This window comes from Anabrus simplex, chromosome 6 (genome assembly GCF_040414725.1).
Source record: "Anabrus simplex isolate iqAnaSimp1 chromosome 6, ASM4041472v1, whole genome shotgun sequence".
In the NCBI taxonomy this organism is placed as follows: Eukaryota; Metazoa; Arthropoda; class Insecta; order Orthoptera; family Tettigoniidae; genus Anabrus; species Anabrus simplex.
The window spans coordinates 244529311-244547192 of record NC_090270.1 but is presented as its reverse complement, the minus strand read 5'-3'; the positions used below and the strand labels follow the sequence as shown (position 1 = coordinate 244547192).

General features: G+C 39.6%; 1 protein-coding gene across 1 annotated transcript in view; it reads left to right on the top strand.

The window, feature by feature from the left end:
• The window catches only part of LOC136876389 (leukocyte elastase inhibitor), a 54590-nt gene extending 39112 nt beyond the window's left edge, over positions 1–15478 (top strand). The window contains exons 7-9 of the mRNA XM_067150303.2: positions 3276–3411; positions 11926–12076; positions 15349–15478. Of these exons, the coding sequence (XP_067006404.2) occupies positions 3276–3411; positions 11926–12062 (273 nt within the window). The 3' untranslated portion in view covers positions 12063–12076; positions 15349–15478. The remainder of the gene's footprint in view (positions 1–3275; positions 3412–11925; positions 12077–15348) is intronic.
• The last annotated feature ends 2404 nt before the right edge of the window (positions 15479–17882 follow it).

Genomic DNA, 17882 nt, shown 5'->3' with positions numbered 1-17882 from the left:
CGCTGCCGACAGTGGGATTCGAACCCATTATCTCCCGGACGCAAGCTCACAGCTGCGCGACTCTAACCGCACGGCCAACTCGCCCGATGGCACAAAAAGCGACGTGGGTAACAGATCCCCGCCTTTGAACTCTTGAAGCATGAAAAGAAAGTGGCTTGGACAGATGAGTCAAGATACCAGTTGGTATATGCCGATGGTAGGATATGAGTGCGTCGCCAGAGGATTCCTCTTACCTGCAGTACACAGTTCATACTGGTGGTGGCGGTATCATCGTACGAGCACTGTTCACGCGGGATGAAATGGAACCCGTAGTACATCCACCAATGTCCCTCACTGCTGAACGACACAAAAATATTTTGTCACATGATGTCCACCCGTTTGTTCACCTCCACCACCTTGCAGGAGACCTGCACCTACACCAAGAAAATTCACTGGTCCATCGCTCGCGAATTGTGGCCGATTGGTTCACAGTACATTCCACGGACATAAGGATACTTTCCTCGATCCTGTTGTGAACATCTGGAATGATGTCAAGAGGGATATGGGCATCTTGGACCATTCGACTGTGCTGTGGTCATGGATCAATATGTGTCCCAACACTTCAGGTGTCTTGCGGAGGCCATGCCACGCCGCATCGTCGCTGTCGCTGTCGCACGGCTGAAACGGCATGCTCCACGCTATTTGCTAGGTATCTCTAATAATTGCTCATCAGTGTATAATTTTTGAAAGCGAGGATATATGATTAATTCTTAATATCGGTTAAGCCTTCCAGCCTCTCAAATTATTATAACTTGATTTGTTAACCTCGCTAAAGACTGCAAACTGTATCCACAGAACACGAAGGAACTTAAGTGTAGACTGACAATCAAAAGAAACAAATAATAGGTTGACACTGAGTGGAGCAGAGTAGTTTTAACATTCGATTACCAACCCACTGTTTATTATATCGGCAAGATTCCTTGCACCTGACTGTATATAAGTTTGAACGGTTACTCCACCATCAAATAATAGAACAATGTCCAGCAATTAACAGTCTTGTTATAATCATTGTTGCTATAATTCACGAAGTTCTTTTAATATTTTAGAATGTTTTCAGGAGTCAAGAATGTTTCCAAGAAAACTAACGGGTGAGAAGAGTCAGATGAGATATGCTAGGATTTTTGATCTGCGGAGGATGCTCTTGTTGTAGGGTTGGTAGTGAAAACGAAAGATCACCTTTTTCCCAGTGGAAGGAAATGCACTCGTCTCTGGTTCTTCTGTTGCTACCGATAGCAGTTGAGTTTTCATCAAAAATGGGATTCAGACAACTATTGCATGGGTTTTCTTCCTCACTAACCACCGCTGCATGTATAATATATTTGTAATTCAGAAGAGGTTCGAAGTTGATTGCTTGATAGTCCGTGAGGATCATTGCAAATTTCATCGTCTGCATCTGAATCTTCAGGGCGTCCAATAAAATAATCGGCACCAAGAACATTCGGCGCGTCTAGAGTCTCAAGCTTCCCGATTATCTTTACCACAGTCAAATTCCGTGTGCTAAAAGAAATATATTGAGATACTACGACGATTTTCTGTGCACAAACCTAAAAAGAACCATATCTAGAGTACTTCACAAACAGGCACGTTATATATTTTGAAATGGATCAGAAGTGCAGTATTAAACATTAAACCTACATCAAAATATGTATTTTTGAATATTGTTCTTATATTAAGATCTGTTCTCGAATAATTTTTGTATTAGGAAGCAAATAATTGACGTAAAACATTATTTGCAAGCATACTGTGTCGGAAATGTTGAAACTATTTCGGTAAATATGTCTCAATCAGGTATTAATAAGAGAAGTTGCAGCAACTGCCTTGAAATATTCTATTCAAATCCTGAAGAACCATATCTCCCAAACTTTTAATGCAAATGTGCTTACGAACTCGCAATTGCTTTCAATATTCATCTTGTTATTATGTATACTTTGTCCTCAGGGATAATCTCCAGTTGAAATAAATAAAATACACATTTGTGGGACTCAGCTATCAATTAAATTACACAGATGATAATAATGTATGAAGCTTACCTCCGCTTCGGAGCTGGCGATGGCATTCTAATCATCATTCATTCCTTGTAACATCCAAGAAGTGGCCAAACGCAATTCATGCTAAGCACACACGAATAAATGCTCACTGTTGTATCCATTTCCCGCTGACAATGCTCAGATATATTTAAAACATCTGAGATTCTTCTAATAATTAAATTTCCAGATGGACACAAAGGTGCCCGTTGGGTATAAAAGGGATAATGATGACTGTTAAATCCAGTTTACGAATGGATTGTTTGAACTGTTTCCATTTATTTGCACCAGGCGCTGATAACATAAAATACTTGCAAAACGGAATGGGGCTTATCATACAATAGGCGGATGACAACGAGCTAAGGATAAATCTAAATAAGACAGAATTAATGGTATTCAGGAGAGGAGGACGCTTATCCAAAGCGGAGTACATTGTATGTGGGGGACATACATTAACACCGAAAAAACCAGTTCACATATCTAGGGATCACTCTACCAGTCTCCGGGACGAATTTCTCAGTACACATAAAGAAGAGACTAGCTGCACTTAGAAGCATAAGTGACATCGAACATCTGCAAAGATTGTCACTGGAGACGGCCATGAAACTTTTCCAAGTGAAAGTGCTACCAACGCTCACATACGAATTAGAAGTAAAATGGGAGTACCTATCACGTAAACAGCTACGAGAACTGGAAAGCATGAAACCGAGATACCTCAAGAGGGTTCTAGAGGTATCTAAATTCACCCGATCCCGTTACGTACATATTTTAGACCGGGAAACCTTCTTGATAGAGGATTTGAGACTGCAAATGCCTCTACAGCAAACTTCTGCATGCGAGGAACTGTTGCGAGAACTACGAGAGAAAAGGGACTCGATCGCGGAAAGCTTTTACAGTACAGAAGCACTGATAAATAAGGATTGGATGAAAGGGGAATATGAGTTGAGACATTTGGTGATACGCTTTGTAATACACGGCTATCACCACCGTATCTGTCCCAAGAAATCCTACCACCGGGCCAGCCAGGAGTGTGTATGTGTATTGTGCAAGGAACAGTGTGATGCATTTCACGTAATGAAGTGTAAGAAAACATCCTCTCTGACTCAATTTTGCTCTGAACAAAGTTCTCCTTGAGTGAAATGTAATTTACTTGATGTAATATGAAAATTTTGCACATTGTGCGCAATACAATTTATTATTATTTCTTTGCAGATGGGCATATCTAATATATTTGATCCCGAAGCAAACTTCTCGAAGATTTCCAGCAAAAGATTGCATATATCCGATATTGTGCAGAAAGCGTTCGTTGAAGTAACAGAGGAAGGCACTGAAGCTGCTGCAGTTACAGGTAGAGTATGGCCTTCTTCTCACAGATGTAAGACTTGAAGTCACTAGGTATTCTCCACAACTCACCATCCTTCGTACGGTGGTGCTGTCAGGTAATACTTCGTGAATTCATTCGTCCACTAGTTTTCGACCCAAGTATGTGTAGTACATTGATACCAGGACCTTCGTTAAGGGCTGGTTTACACGGGTAGAGTAGCGAGGCGAGTAGAGTAGTTAGTAGAGTAGCCACGTTACTCTACTCTACCGCTGTCTGGTAGAGTTGACACTCGTATCGTTCATACGGGAGTAGAGTCATACAGTAGAGTAGAGTACAGTAGTAGCACCATGTCAAGACGTAAGCACATCGTAAGGAAGTGTTTAAAGACATTTACAAACATATTACTGCAAGAGGTTAGTGAAGCGTTAGAAGAAGAAGTAAATGAGGAAAAAAAGGGAATGGGTAAGAGGCTGGCTTAGTAGGAGATATACACTCGGGGCATCGGCATTAATTCTGAGAGAACTTGGCAATTTGGAGAAATATGGGGGGACAAACTCGACACAGTTGGCCAAGAACATGAGGGATCGTCTCAGGAATCATTTTGTTAATGAAGGAGCAGTTCCCTGGCAGTACAAGCATGTATTTTAACCCAGGAACACAAACGATTGAATTGTTATGACTTTATTCATTATTGTACAGAAAGTAACGACAGTGTAATCATCCCCTCAGGATTTTACTAGTCTTCGTCTGTAAATACTGTAGTGGTGATTTCTAAGATAAAACTATATGAACGAGCTCCAGTCTAATTATAGATCATAATTCTGGCGAAGGTTTTTGTTCCACGGTGAAGGGGTGAGGTACTCCTTTCCCCAGTTAGACTGTAGTGGTGTTTCTATTTCCATTTTTTTTTTGTTGTATTTCAGCCAGCCTAAATCTTATCCGAATGAAATTTTACAGAATTCATTTCAAAAGTTATAGAAAGAATACCCATTGGCCATCAGTGTGTCGTCTCAGAACCCACGAGTCTCAAAACTCACGAGTATCAAAATTCACGAATTCTAAGAAGAGGATTAGCAAGAATAGGTTTCTCTATCTGGGCTAGTCTCAAACCTCACGAGCAGGACCAATTCTTCTTTGAATGGATATGTGCCCACCCTACTAGTGATGATATAATCGGATATTTTTTTAAAATCAAATAGCTTCCATCCGGTTATTTAAATAATGGAATAAATAATAAAATGAATTTCAAATATCATTCAGTTATATCGCGTAGAATAATCGGTTGCGTCATGAATACATTTTTCGGTGTAAGTGTGTCGGATGGATAATCGATTGAATTATGTGAATAGATGAAAAATAGAAATACGCCTCTTTTTTTTGCAATCCATGAAGTCCAATGCTGAAGACGGCACAAATACTCAGTTCCCGAGCCATAGGAATTAACAAATGAAAGTGAAAATCCCGGCCAGGAGTCGAACCTGGGACTCCCTGGACCCATTGGACCACAGACCAGCATGCTAACCATGTATCCATGCAGCCGGACGACATAAAATTAAAGTAGGTATATTGCCTGCTGCTAGTTAAAATAAATTTTCAGTTGGTAGTAATTACCGGGGCTTAGTTCTATTATGAGGCCAGAAGACGGCATTTACTTATATAAGAAACTTTATTTTACCGATATTAAATATTACGACTGTTAATTCACTCATTTAGTTTCATTAGAGATTAATTTGGTCATGAATCTCATCGCAGGGAAATTAAATTACTTATCTCCATTCCCTTCAGAAAGTGGGCGAGTATGATGAACGGTCTCTGATACGCTTTCCGAAAATAATATGAACTCATGCTCCACACGTATGACTGAGTCATGTACTCCCAGATGCCTTACTTAGCATAGATTAATATATTACATCACGTCCCCACGCGATTACACGATACGCAATGTTATATACTTGTAGTATTGACTACTTGGCTCACCAAATTTATAAAATCATAAATTAAAATGTGTCAGAATTTTATCTGAAATATAGCGAAGCAGCCAATCGCTATCTTTGACGTGCTGTTGCTATATGACTTAAAAAAGACTCCACAGCGCTGATGCTGATGATATTTTATGATGGTGGTTCTTTCCCCAGCCAAGAAAATGTGGAAAGGTTCATTAAAAATCAATAAGTGTTGAAAACAATGAAGGAAAAGGTGGTGGTGGTGGTGGTGGTGGTGGTGGTGGTGGTGGTGGTGGTGATTACTGTTTTAAGAGGGAGTGCAACTGGGCAGCCATCCTCTATTAATACTAATCAGAGGGAAAAAATGGAAGGTGGCCCATACTTCGAGAAAATGAAGGTTTCGGGCAAAGAAAGACAAGGGCCTTTTCTAAAAAATGTAAGTACCCCTGGGGCCCCTTTTAGTCACCTCTTACGATAGGCAGAGGATACTGTGGATGTTACTCTGCCACCCCAACACACAGGGGAAAATAATGGTCGATGAATGACACAGAGGTGTATTATTATTATTATTATTATTATTATTATCAAAACATTTTTCTGTGGTCTTAAAGGTAATATAACGTATTTTTCCTTTTGATATAAATTTAATGTTAATGGTATTGTGGCCTCAGGAGAGGCCTGGTCAGTGAGTCACCGCTCACCTCACCCCTCCTGCCGTCATCGCAGGCACCTGCTAACCGGAGTCGTGGATTTTGAGACTCATTGGAATATTAATTTAGCTATTAGTTTGCAGTCGTGAGTTTTGATACCATTTGCTACTAATTTTTGCACGTGAGTTTTGAGACGTAACCGGCCATACGTACACTGTAAATTACGCTGGCGTAGGCGTAATTTGCAGTAACTTCTTCGCCATAAATATCCCAATTACTGATTTTTATTTTTTATTTTTTATTTTTTTTTGTTCGTTGCTTGTACGGCCCAGGTGTAGAGCTTAAGCTTCTAGATCTGACACTGTACTGTAAACAATAATTATTTTGGACATTCCAAACAACATATGGAACTATTCAATTTGTTGGGGAAATTACTGTTATTGCTAAAAATTAACGGCAGTGGCAAGTGATGTGTAGAAGATCCCTATGTATGTTATTAATATGATTAATGTACACAGTCCTGCACCATTGTATTGCCTAACTTAAACATGTCGAGACACATGATGAACACGCTGTATAACATTGAAACTTGAGAAATCTTCATATTAAGTGAAAATCCAGCTGACACTTGTTTATATTTTATGTTGCATCTTCGAGTGTAGATGTCTGCGGCACCACCTCCAGACTTCTTGGATCTTCGTATTTTCATGAGTATTTGATTGTATGTACATCGTAATTTTTGTATTTTCTGTTTCAGTTCCGTTAACCCAAAACCCTCTTTACCCATTTTCGCAATCAAGTCCTCTTCCGCCGCCCGTCTCATATTCTTATTTCTATAAGTAACGCTTATTTATGTTCCATAAACATTCTTTTTCGCTGTAGAGCTCCACAAATTTGCAAGTTTCTTCTTCCGTCCACTTCATTTTGCCGCCAAATAAACGCTCGACGTAATACCACCGTACGTACACACATGCAAATACAGCAGTCGAATGACGCGTCAGCTGAAAAATCGAACGTCCTCGGACTTCTCCGCCAGCTCTCGGAGCTCGGTTCCGGTGGAGGGGGAAGGATACTGGTAGAGTTACTTTACCGCAGCGGAAACCCACTCTACTCTACTGCCTACTAACTACTCTACTCTACTTGCTACTATCTCGGTCGTTTACACGATGCTAGTAGCTCTACTATCCACTCTACTCGCCTCGCTACTCTACCCGTGTAAACCAGCCCTAAAATCTATTATTATTACTAGCTGTAGTACCCGGCGTTGCCCGGATAGTTTTTTTGAATGTTTACCTTCAAGAATTGTATTGCCTGTTGATTATGTGTGAAGTGACCGGCTCCATGGCTAAATGGTTAGCGTTCTGGCCTTTGGTCACAGGGGTACCGGATTCGATTCCCGGCCGGGTCTGAAATTTTAACCATATTTGGTTAATTCCCCTGGCACGGGGACTGGGAGTATGTGTCGTCTTCATCATTTCATCCTCATCACGACGCGCAGGTCGCCTACGGGTGTCAAATCAAAAGACCTGGACCTGGTAAGCCGAAGTCCTCGGACACATTGCAGCACTTAAAGCCATACGCCATTTCATTTCATTTACTCATCACAAGGCACTGCCTGTTGGGCCATTTCTTGATGGATGCAGTACTTTTGTTTCCGGCTCTTGCCACAGGCCAGAGCAAAGTGTAGCTTCCACTGAAGTCCCAGTCTCATCCATGGCTGTGACAATATGGAAGTTGCTGGGGTATGGGTGGTGCTGAATAATGACATTCAGAGCACAAATAGTGTCTGAGTGTTATGAAAGGTGTTGCTCATAGGGTCGGTCGTGCTGCAGTGGCACATTCTGGCCCAGCGAGGAAAGCAATGGCAAATTATCTCACTCCTCATCTTGCCTAGTACGCCTCATTTGAGCTCTACCATTAGTTTTTGCCGTTTCCCTATAACTGTATAGCCTTTGGTGGTGCTATTTGAGGATCCAGCCAGCCTCTGGGCTGAAGACCTAACAGACATCATAAGACATATCTATCGGACTGGGACAATTATTCATTTATAGTAAGGGGAGTTAGGGATTGGGATAACTCATCAAGGGAGATGTTCAATAAATTTCTAATTTCTTTGGAATCATTTAAGAAAAGGCTAGGAAAACAACAGATAGGGAATCTGCCACCTGAGCGATGGTCTTAAATGCAGATCAGTAGTGACAGATTGATTGACTGATTGATTCATCCTTACTTAAAGTTGCAATAATATTCAATACCACACGTGTAAATGCTTCAAAATCCTCAAACATGAAATAAAAACGACTCAAAAGAGTATAATTTCTTCCAAACCACTTCCTAAACCATCTCTGGTGTAATAGGAAATTTTCAGCGAAATAGGTCCAGTAATTTTTGAGTCCATGTGAGACAAACACACACATACTGTAGTTTCACGTTTATATAGATAGATAGATAGATAGATAGATAGATAGATAGATAGATAGATAGATAGATAAAAATATTACCGAGCGGAGCACCACGCGTGTTAACCCGCTATAGTTATGGAGTCAAGCTCTACATTCGGCGGACGAGTGCATTCGAACCCCATCGTCGGCTGTCTTGAGAATGATTCTCTGTGGTTTCTCATTTTCACTTCCCGGTAAATACCAGGACAGCTGCTATTCATAGGCCACAGACGATTCCTCCAGAACCTTGCCAAATTTCAATTACCATAATCCATTTCGCCTTCATTAACTCCTCAACTGAGGTTGGCGTCGGGAAGGGTAGGCGGCCATAAAACATGCCGTATAATTTCATATTACCTGTGACAGTATTTAGTGTACCGAAACTCCCCAGAAAACCTTTTGGACTGGTATCTTCACCATTAGAAATTCGTATCAACGAACTTTGAGAATGGACATTGTCGCATCACAATTAATGTGTAATATCTTGCCATCTTCGTTCGAATTTGTTTATCATATCTAGTCGGTCTATGAAGTGCTACGCTTTGGCAACTAGGCTTTGAACTTTCGAGACCGCCTGAGGGATTCTGCGCGCGTGCGAGCAGCAGCAGAGGTAAGCCACGCTTCTCGGCTTGGGACGCCACCCGACGCCACCAGTATGAGTTGAATCGTCATGGGAGTAAGTTGTATGCGGTAGAGCAGCGATATGCTTCGGGTTGGCGGCTTTGATCCTGGATAAAACCAGGGTTCTGTAGGCTTTTGGAACCCTACCCTATCGCTACCAGTGTTGCTCCTATGCAATGAGTATCAGGGACACCTTACCAGTTTTTATTTAGACTGGTCCCTTCAATCCCATTGTTGCCATAAAGCTACAGGTATGTGTTTTCATAAAATGACTACAGATGCCACTTAGAGCAATGATCTAGGTGTCAGTGTGTGTGTTTAGTATGTGAAGTGAATCAGCTGGCTGTGACCTAGTACCGCCAGTGTTACAGAATCACGTTTCAGAACAATTAATGGTGAGTTTTTATATTAGTGTATTTGTCAACTTAATGTATTGTTGTAAGATTATGTACCGCGATAAATTGGAATATGTATCAAGCTAGTAAATATACCGTATCTGATTAGAATATGGTGTCGCTACATTGGGGTTAAGTATAAACAAATCATTCTAACCTAACTTTTACCAACCGGATTGTAATTCCATTTCATACTTGTTTTATGCCAATAGCCAAGATGAAACCGACATGAATAAGAAATGAAAAGGACGTTCTTGATATTCTTGAACAGTTATCAGATGAGGTAAATTCTGAAATAGATGAATTGTCAGATTTTGAGGACTCAGAAGATGAAACAGCAGTATTTCGTCAAGCAAATATAAGAGAATGAATCTGAATATGTAAGTACAATTAGCTGATTTATGCAGTACAGGATATTTTTAAATAAGCATATTATTACTCTGTACTAATGTTGATGATTATATGTTACATAGGAAATACCAGTACAGGAAGAAGGAAATAAATCTGCGGATATTCAACTACCATCAGTACCACCTTCATCAAAGGCCATTCCTGGGAGTGAAAACTTCAAAGTTTACTTCGATAACTGGTTTTCTTCTCTTCATCTTGCTATAGCACTGAAAGAAAGGAGATTATTCTGTGTGGGCACAATACGTAATGACAGGATGGGCAAGTGTCCCCTGATGTCCGAAGCTCTGGAAGAGGCAGCTACGACTGGCATGTGGAAAAGGACAGTAATGTGGCACTTATAAGATGGTGTGACAGAAAAGCAGTGAATTTTATATCAACTTATGCTGCAATTGATCCAGTAGGGAAATGTAAGAGGTGGAATGCATCACAAAAAGTAACCATGGAAATAGATTGCCCAGTGTTACAAAAGAGTAAGTTATAACGTTTTCTACGTTTACATTTTCTTCTTTGTGTATATACAAAAGAGTTAGAAAACTTTATCTCTCCTGTGCAGTCATATTCTGTATTATTTTTTAAATATTTCTGGAATGAAAAAGATCGTTCTGGTGTGTCAGTGGTTACTAGTAAGAGAGCAAACAGTTTCAGTACTCGATGTATTCTTGGGAAAATATCGCTGTAGCAAAATCTTAAGTGCAGAAATGAAGTCCATTGGTTCAGGATGATTGCTTTTAGAAGAAAGATTTGTATAATTTATTTATGTTTATTAATGGAAGCATCAACACATTGTTGGCAAATATGTAGTTAAAATTAAAAGCAAAACAATGAGCTACCTAAAATCTTCAATTACATGGTTGCCACAATTAATTGGAGTGGTAGTGGTGGTGGGGAGTGATGTAACCTACAATCCCCCCTCCCCTCGGTGTACCCCCCTCCTCGATTTTGAACACACATTGTACCAACGCAATTTAAAAAAATTCAGTATCGGTTGTTTTACCGAATACGGTATTACAGTAAGTGGATAAGGTTCACAGAATTATCTAACATTTATAATTTTGCATACATTGTAATCATATAGTTCTATATCATCCAGATCTCCAGTACCACGCTTATCATTGTAATTACTATGTTTAATACTTTGTTGTTTAGTAGGTGTTTCACCTGAATTTTCTTAAATGTTTGTTTATAAATAATGTATTCTTATTAAACTTGTATTTTCTGTGTGGATGGAGGAGAGGGATTAATGGTCGAAAATAAATGTGTTCTAACTAATCCAAACCTCCCTTGTTAGTGAAAATACTCCTTCGATTCCCAATCATACAAAGTTCGCATGAGGAACAATTTATTTAAATATAATATGGTGTACAGCTTAGAAAGTGGTGAAGTAGGAACTGCATCTTGGCAAAATGTCAAAGACTTGTATGAAAGTGACAGTAAAAGAGAATATAAACTTGCACCAAAGCTTACAAAAGAATCTGTAGAGCTGCCACCTTTTTCAAAAGAGAAAGTTAGTACTGCTTGTCGTGTGCTAAGCCACTCTGTGGCAACCGCTATTGAAACACTTGTGGCAGGTGCCTACTGCAGAGTTTCTCCAGAAGTTGAATTATTTATTTGATATTTTTAGTTGTTATAGTCTTTAAGGTCCAGTTAAGTTGAGAAATGCCATCACATGTCATTCTGAGAATTTTGAAGTGCTTCTGGTCTTAGAGAATTTGTAGAATCTTGGAAATATGTGGATGTGTACAATAAAGATGTAACAAATACGATAAAGTGTATAAAGGGGTTGAGAATGAATATTGTTGTATTAGGTGTGTTGAAAAATGAATTGCTGGATAATGATAATAGATACCTATTAATGCGAGAAATTAACCAGGATCGCCAGGAACATTTCTTCTCCATAATAAGGTAGAAAGGAAGGTCTTGCTCCAATCCATCTCCAAAGCAGTTCATTTCTGCATTCAACAGTGCGAGTAACGGCGAAAGTCTAAAATATTGTTGAAAATACTCCTCAATTGAGATGTTTATTTAATTTAATTTAATTCAGTTTAGTGGAATTAAGAGATGTGTTTCTCATTCACAGGTTCTAGCACTATAATTCGTCCAGGACCTCCTCCACAGCTTCCAGTATACTTCACTGCAGATCATCCCTTTGTCTTCATAATTCAAGATGAAAATTCCAAGGCCATCTTGTTCATGGGACGTTTTACAGCACCATAATGCTTATAACAAAGGTAAGGGATGTACAGTTATTGTCCGTTTATGAGTGATATGTATTACTTGTGATCCACCTCGGTTTTGTACGCAAAGATTTTTAAATTTACAGTTAGCCTATATGACTTGTTACCCTCGAGCCCCTGTATGTACGTTCCCGTACCAGTGTAATTGTTTGGTATCAAATAATGTTTAGTTTATGTTACTTACGTTTTAAGTGTCCAATATATCTGTATGTTCGCTATCATGCTGTAAACACAGTTCTGTATGCCCCCATGTTCTTCCTGACATATTTTTGAGCATGTCCGGTGTTATAGTGCGAAATGCATCCTCAACAGCATTGCGCAGTTCTTCGTTTGTAGCGTAACAACATGCAGATACATGCTCCTTAATGACTCCCCATAGTGAGTTGTCAAGCGTGGTGAAGTCAGGACTTCTTGATGGCCATTTCAAGGGAGCTGGTGTTGCTAGTGAACCACGACTTGTCCACCGTCCTGGAAAATGTTCGTTTAGGAACTCGCGTACTGCAAGAGTCTAGTGAGTAACGGCGAAAGTCTCAAATATTGTTGGAAATACTCCTCAATTGAGATGTAACCATATGCGATCTCTTAAGTCCCCTTTCCTCAACCTGGGGTATTGACCATGTTTGTAACCTGTGTAAATAATTTTCACTGTTCACAGTCCCTTCAAAAAATGTACGGCCCTAGCAGATGATGCGATGTCATCTCTGCCCAAATCTTTACGTGTGGAGTTCCTTTCCAACTCAACTCTGTAATGAGGATTCTCTTTGGACCATACAACATTTCTAGCACGTGACCTGCGATAAATAGCATTAATCTGAAAACATAACCTTGGCACGGCTCACTGATTTGGGAATTTATTTGACAAAGCACGGCATGCTAAAACGCGCTCATTCCGGTCTCTAACCGATAACTTGTTCATGAACATCGATCGACGAGGTCTGAACTTAAGGTCTTTTTAATGTAATCTCGCATTGTTGTCATCGGTATACCGAGCTCCGAAGTACGTTTACGCTTTGACTTCATAGGAGATTGTTCAATCGAAGCACAGGCCCTAGCACATGTTTCTTCTCAAATCTTCTTCCTTCTACTCCGTGGCCTGTCTTTAGCACTGCCCGAGGCGAAAGGACGTCTGTCCCAGTAGAAAAGCGTTGCTTTTTGCGGTGGAGACTTATTAAACCTTTCATGGAATGCTCCCATTACCTGTCTCATTGTCTGCCCTGTGTGCTGTCGTGCTTGCACCCCAAACACTTGCCACTATCCGCTCCTCAACAGTGTAACTCTTACCGCTCACATCTGCCATGGCTTCACACTAACACTCGATTGCGATAATATGTATTCCAACATTGATTCCAACAATTAATAAAACGTGATATACCTACCAACCCACATAAATAACATTGGATACTAAACAGATACAGGAGTATGGGTACTTCTCGTCCACCCTGTATAGTATGGACAGAGTTCAGAGCGAAATTCCTCCAAGGTTCTTTTGGCCACCTGTACGTTTCACTTCTTTCTCTTCGTGTAATATATTCAAGAAGGGCAAGGACATATTTCTACGGTAATATTCCTCTGAAGTGGCAACAGGGAAATTGTCACGATATTCCATTGTCCATTCCTTAGCATTATCTGTATTTAAATAATTTCTGTGCGGGCAGTAACTCATAAACCAGAGCTTATCAAAATTCTCTAAGGGAGTTCAATGTATCCTCACGAAAACAAAATCCCCAAATGATATTGCGTTAGCTCTTGCTTCTTCATTGCTGCATTGCTGCAACGTTGATTGAAGGAGGAGATCAGAGCATTCAGCTCTTAAACTGTCACTAAACATGCAATTCATAGAAAACCCAACATGTAACATTTCAAAAACATCAGGAGTGGGAAAGGTTCTTCAGACGTGCAAAATCATTGTATGGGATGAGTGTACAATGGCTCACAAAAAGTCAGTGGAAATCTTAAATCATGCATTGAAAGACTTGCGAAATAATCAGGTTCCATTTGGTGGAGCATTGGTGTTACTATCCGATGACTGCATGCAAACGCTTCTAGTTACAACTCGCTCAACACCAGCTGATGAATTGCATGTCTGCTTGAATTATTCATTTTTTTGGAGTACAGTAAAAAGAATGTATTTAACAACAAATATGCGAGTTCAGCTTCAAACGGATCCAATATCTAACACCTTTTTAAAACAATTACTCGAGGTCGGTAATGGCACTGTATCTAGAAACAGGAAAAATAATCTTTTCATCTACCGGTAATGTCTACAACATCGTGAATTCAAATGAAGAATTCGTTGACACGGTTTTCTATGGCATCGAAACAAATTATCAAAATCACGCATGGTTGAGTGGGAGAGCCATTCTAACGGTTAAAAATGTCGACACACATCATATGAACACCATCATTCTAAACAGAATCACAGGTGAAACAGTGACATACGAATCCATTGACTCCGTGATGAACTGAAGTGAGGTAAATTTTCCAACGGTAATTCTTCATTCTCTTGATGTTCCCGAATTACCGTCACACATTCTGAATTTGAACATTGAAGTACCAATTATATTACTGCGAAACATTAATTAGCCAAAGTTATACAATGGCTCACGATTAGTATTTAAAAATTGAGAACAATCTGATTGAAGCAACAATTCTGATTGGACCTCATAAAGGTGAAGACGTACTACTTCCACGAATACCAGTACCACTCATTCCGATCGACATGGCGTTCGAGTTCAAACGACTTCAATTTCCAGTACGCCTTGCGTTCGCTATGATTATCATGAAAGCGCAAGGCCATTATCTGCAAGTGCACGGTTTGAATTTTTGAAAGTGACTGCTTCTTTTATGTTCCAGAGTCGGTTAATCGTCTGATCTTTATGTTTATGCAAAACATGGACAAACAAAAAATGTAGTCAGTCTACTAGCTTTACAATAAAAATTATATTCTGTGAAAAACGTAGTTTTTCTTCTTTTCCTTTCATTCCACAGCTTTGCCACAGCAACGCAAGGCAGGATATTAAATTGAATGATGTGATTTCTTGGTGAATCTATGTTCGCTAAAATATATTTATTTACTTATCAATTCATTTCATATCAGACTGAGCCACAGCGAAACGTGGCCGGGTTTAGCTAGTAATGTGTACAAAATTATCTTGGTATGCTAGGGTTAAATGTATTTTATGTGTTGGTAAATTATTTCAAATTGTAATTCAAACTACATGTTATATAATTATTATTATTACTCATGCATTCACTTCTTGTTTCAGGAACGTGTTCCAACAGTGCTATTAAGAAGATGATGATTTGCAAGTGTCATATTATTTATTGGCAGAGAAACACTACACGAAGAAATGTAGCTTATCAAATTCTGGAATAAACTGAAATAAATACACACAACGTTATCATAGAATACAGATCCTGGAAATTAACAAATCAATTAAAGTAAATAATTTATGGAAAGATAGGTAGGTACTTGGATAGGAACATATAAACAAAATTGGGACAGATGAGGAGAGAATCCATCTATAAGAAGATGGCAGTGTATGAAGATATGGTAACTGTCCTTGTTTGTTTGTGTTTTCATACCTGCCATTGTTTCTTTATTCTGTTGATCCCTATTTCAGTAATGGTTTGTCATTATGTTTGCTCAATAATGAGTTCCTGTTCATGTTCCTTCTTCTTCTTTTTTTTTTGTAACCCTTATCCAGGGAGCTCCTCAGTTGAGCATAGGATCATTGAACTCCATTCACCTCTCACACCTCCCTGGAGACAGAAGAGCTGCACATCGCTTTAGGGGTACTCTTTAACTCTTGTTCTGATCCACTATGCCAATAAGCGCAGTTTAGAACTGTAGTTATTTTATTAGAAAAAACCGTGCTTGCTTTATCTGAGGGAGATCTGCAGCCTCGAGACTGAATTTATGTTGCCAAGCAACACTTAAATGGGTATCGAACTTTAAGCTTGAGTTTTTGACGGAAAACTGGCAGTGAACAGGGATGAAATTTGTGAGATCTTGGCCAAATACATTAAGAAACTGATATATTGTGAAGAGTTCAAAGATAAATGGCTTAGAAAATATCCGGAACAAAGGAACAAAGATTCAGCCCCACCAGACGAAACAGAACTTCATAAAATAATTGCAGAACTGAAGAATAACAAAGCCATACGTGAAGATTCCGTTACAGCAGAGATGCTGAAAACTGGTGGAGAAATCACAATTAAAACTTCAAGGCAAGAAATGGAAAAGATCTGAGAAACTGAAGCAATCGATGTTGCTGGGAAAACTGCTCTGATTCTTCCTTTACATAAGAAAGGTGATACAATGGATCCTAACAACTATTGTGGGATTTCCATTGTGCCTGTAATGTACAAGGCACTATCCAAAGCACTGCAGACAAGACTAGTGGAGCAAATTATCAGCTTGGATAATATCAAGCAGGCTTCAGAAAAGGAAGATCATGCATGGAGCAGATCTGGGGCCAGAAAAGAGTACTGGAAAACTAGTCCAAAGATTTGGTAGTGGTCTTTGTAGACTTCAAAAAAAGTGTATGATTCGGTTGACAAGGAAGTGCTGTTCGACATACTGGTAGAATTCCAAGCATATGGGAAAACAACTGAAATTATTATGCAGACATTAATGGGTACTCGTTCAAAAGTAAGATAGAGCATGGTAAGAGAGAAAGAGTTGACAGCTTCAAGTACCTGGGAGAAATTGTACAGCTGAAAACTAATGAGAGAGAAGCAAACTACACCAGGCAAGAGAAGATGGCCGCTGCTTTTCGCCGGACACCAGTGCCGGTGGGCTCTCAAGAGCACATGGGCAAGTGAATACCCAGTTCTAATGCATATTCAAGCATTCATGGAAAATTCAAAATTGTTTTCTTTGTTTCTGTCTAATTTCATCAATCAATCGAAAGTATTTGACTTATATCGAAGCTCCGTTACACTGACAGCTGTTCGTTTTGACTGACAATACAAGGAGCACACTGGAGATTTTGCTACAAGCCTGAAGACTACATGCATGCGCATGGAGATGCCGTCATGGTTTATGCACAGATATCTCTATAAACGAGGAGCACGGTAAGGTATGTGCCTTTCAGTCTACAACTACCCTCAAACAAGTTAGTATTACAGTTGACCACAAGGGTCCGCCACCTGCCCTGTTACTGTTGGCCCCAGAAGTTACTATTGCATTACATCGCCGGAAGATTTCGCTAGTAAGTGATTCTGAACACACGGGAAGAAGTTTGCTTTACGTTGTGGGTGGAGAATCGTTTCAATTTGAGTACTGGTAAATGTGGTAATTGCACGCACTACTTTTATGCTTGTTGTCATACTTAGGTGAACTTAGTGCTATGTAAATCCAAGAATAGTGTTCGCATCTTTTAATATTCACTACAATACAGCATTGTAGCAAAGTTGGTGTGAATTTTACTTTCACCGAGTTAAGTATTGAACCTGCCAACTTGGGGTCAGAAATCTGTCTGAATCATTCAGCTCGGCAGTGTAATTTTAGTTTTGTTGTACACTCACCGATTAGTCTCAGAAAAATGCATCCTCGGTTATATGGGTTCTACCAAATTATGAGTGGAAAAGCAATGGTACAAGGATTTTTTACTGAAATGATTTAAGTTATTTTGTACTGATTTGCATTCTACTTTGGTATATTTGAGACGTGAACACACATTTTGTTGTGAAACCCCTGAAAATGTTGTCACGAGCCGCCACTGCCAGACACATGCTCTGTATAAGAAGAAAGCTATCTCAAGGCAAGCTAAACTAAGACACTACAATGCAGTAA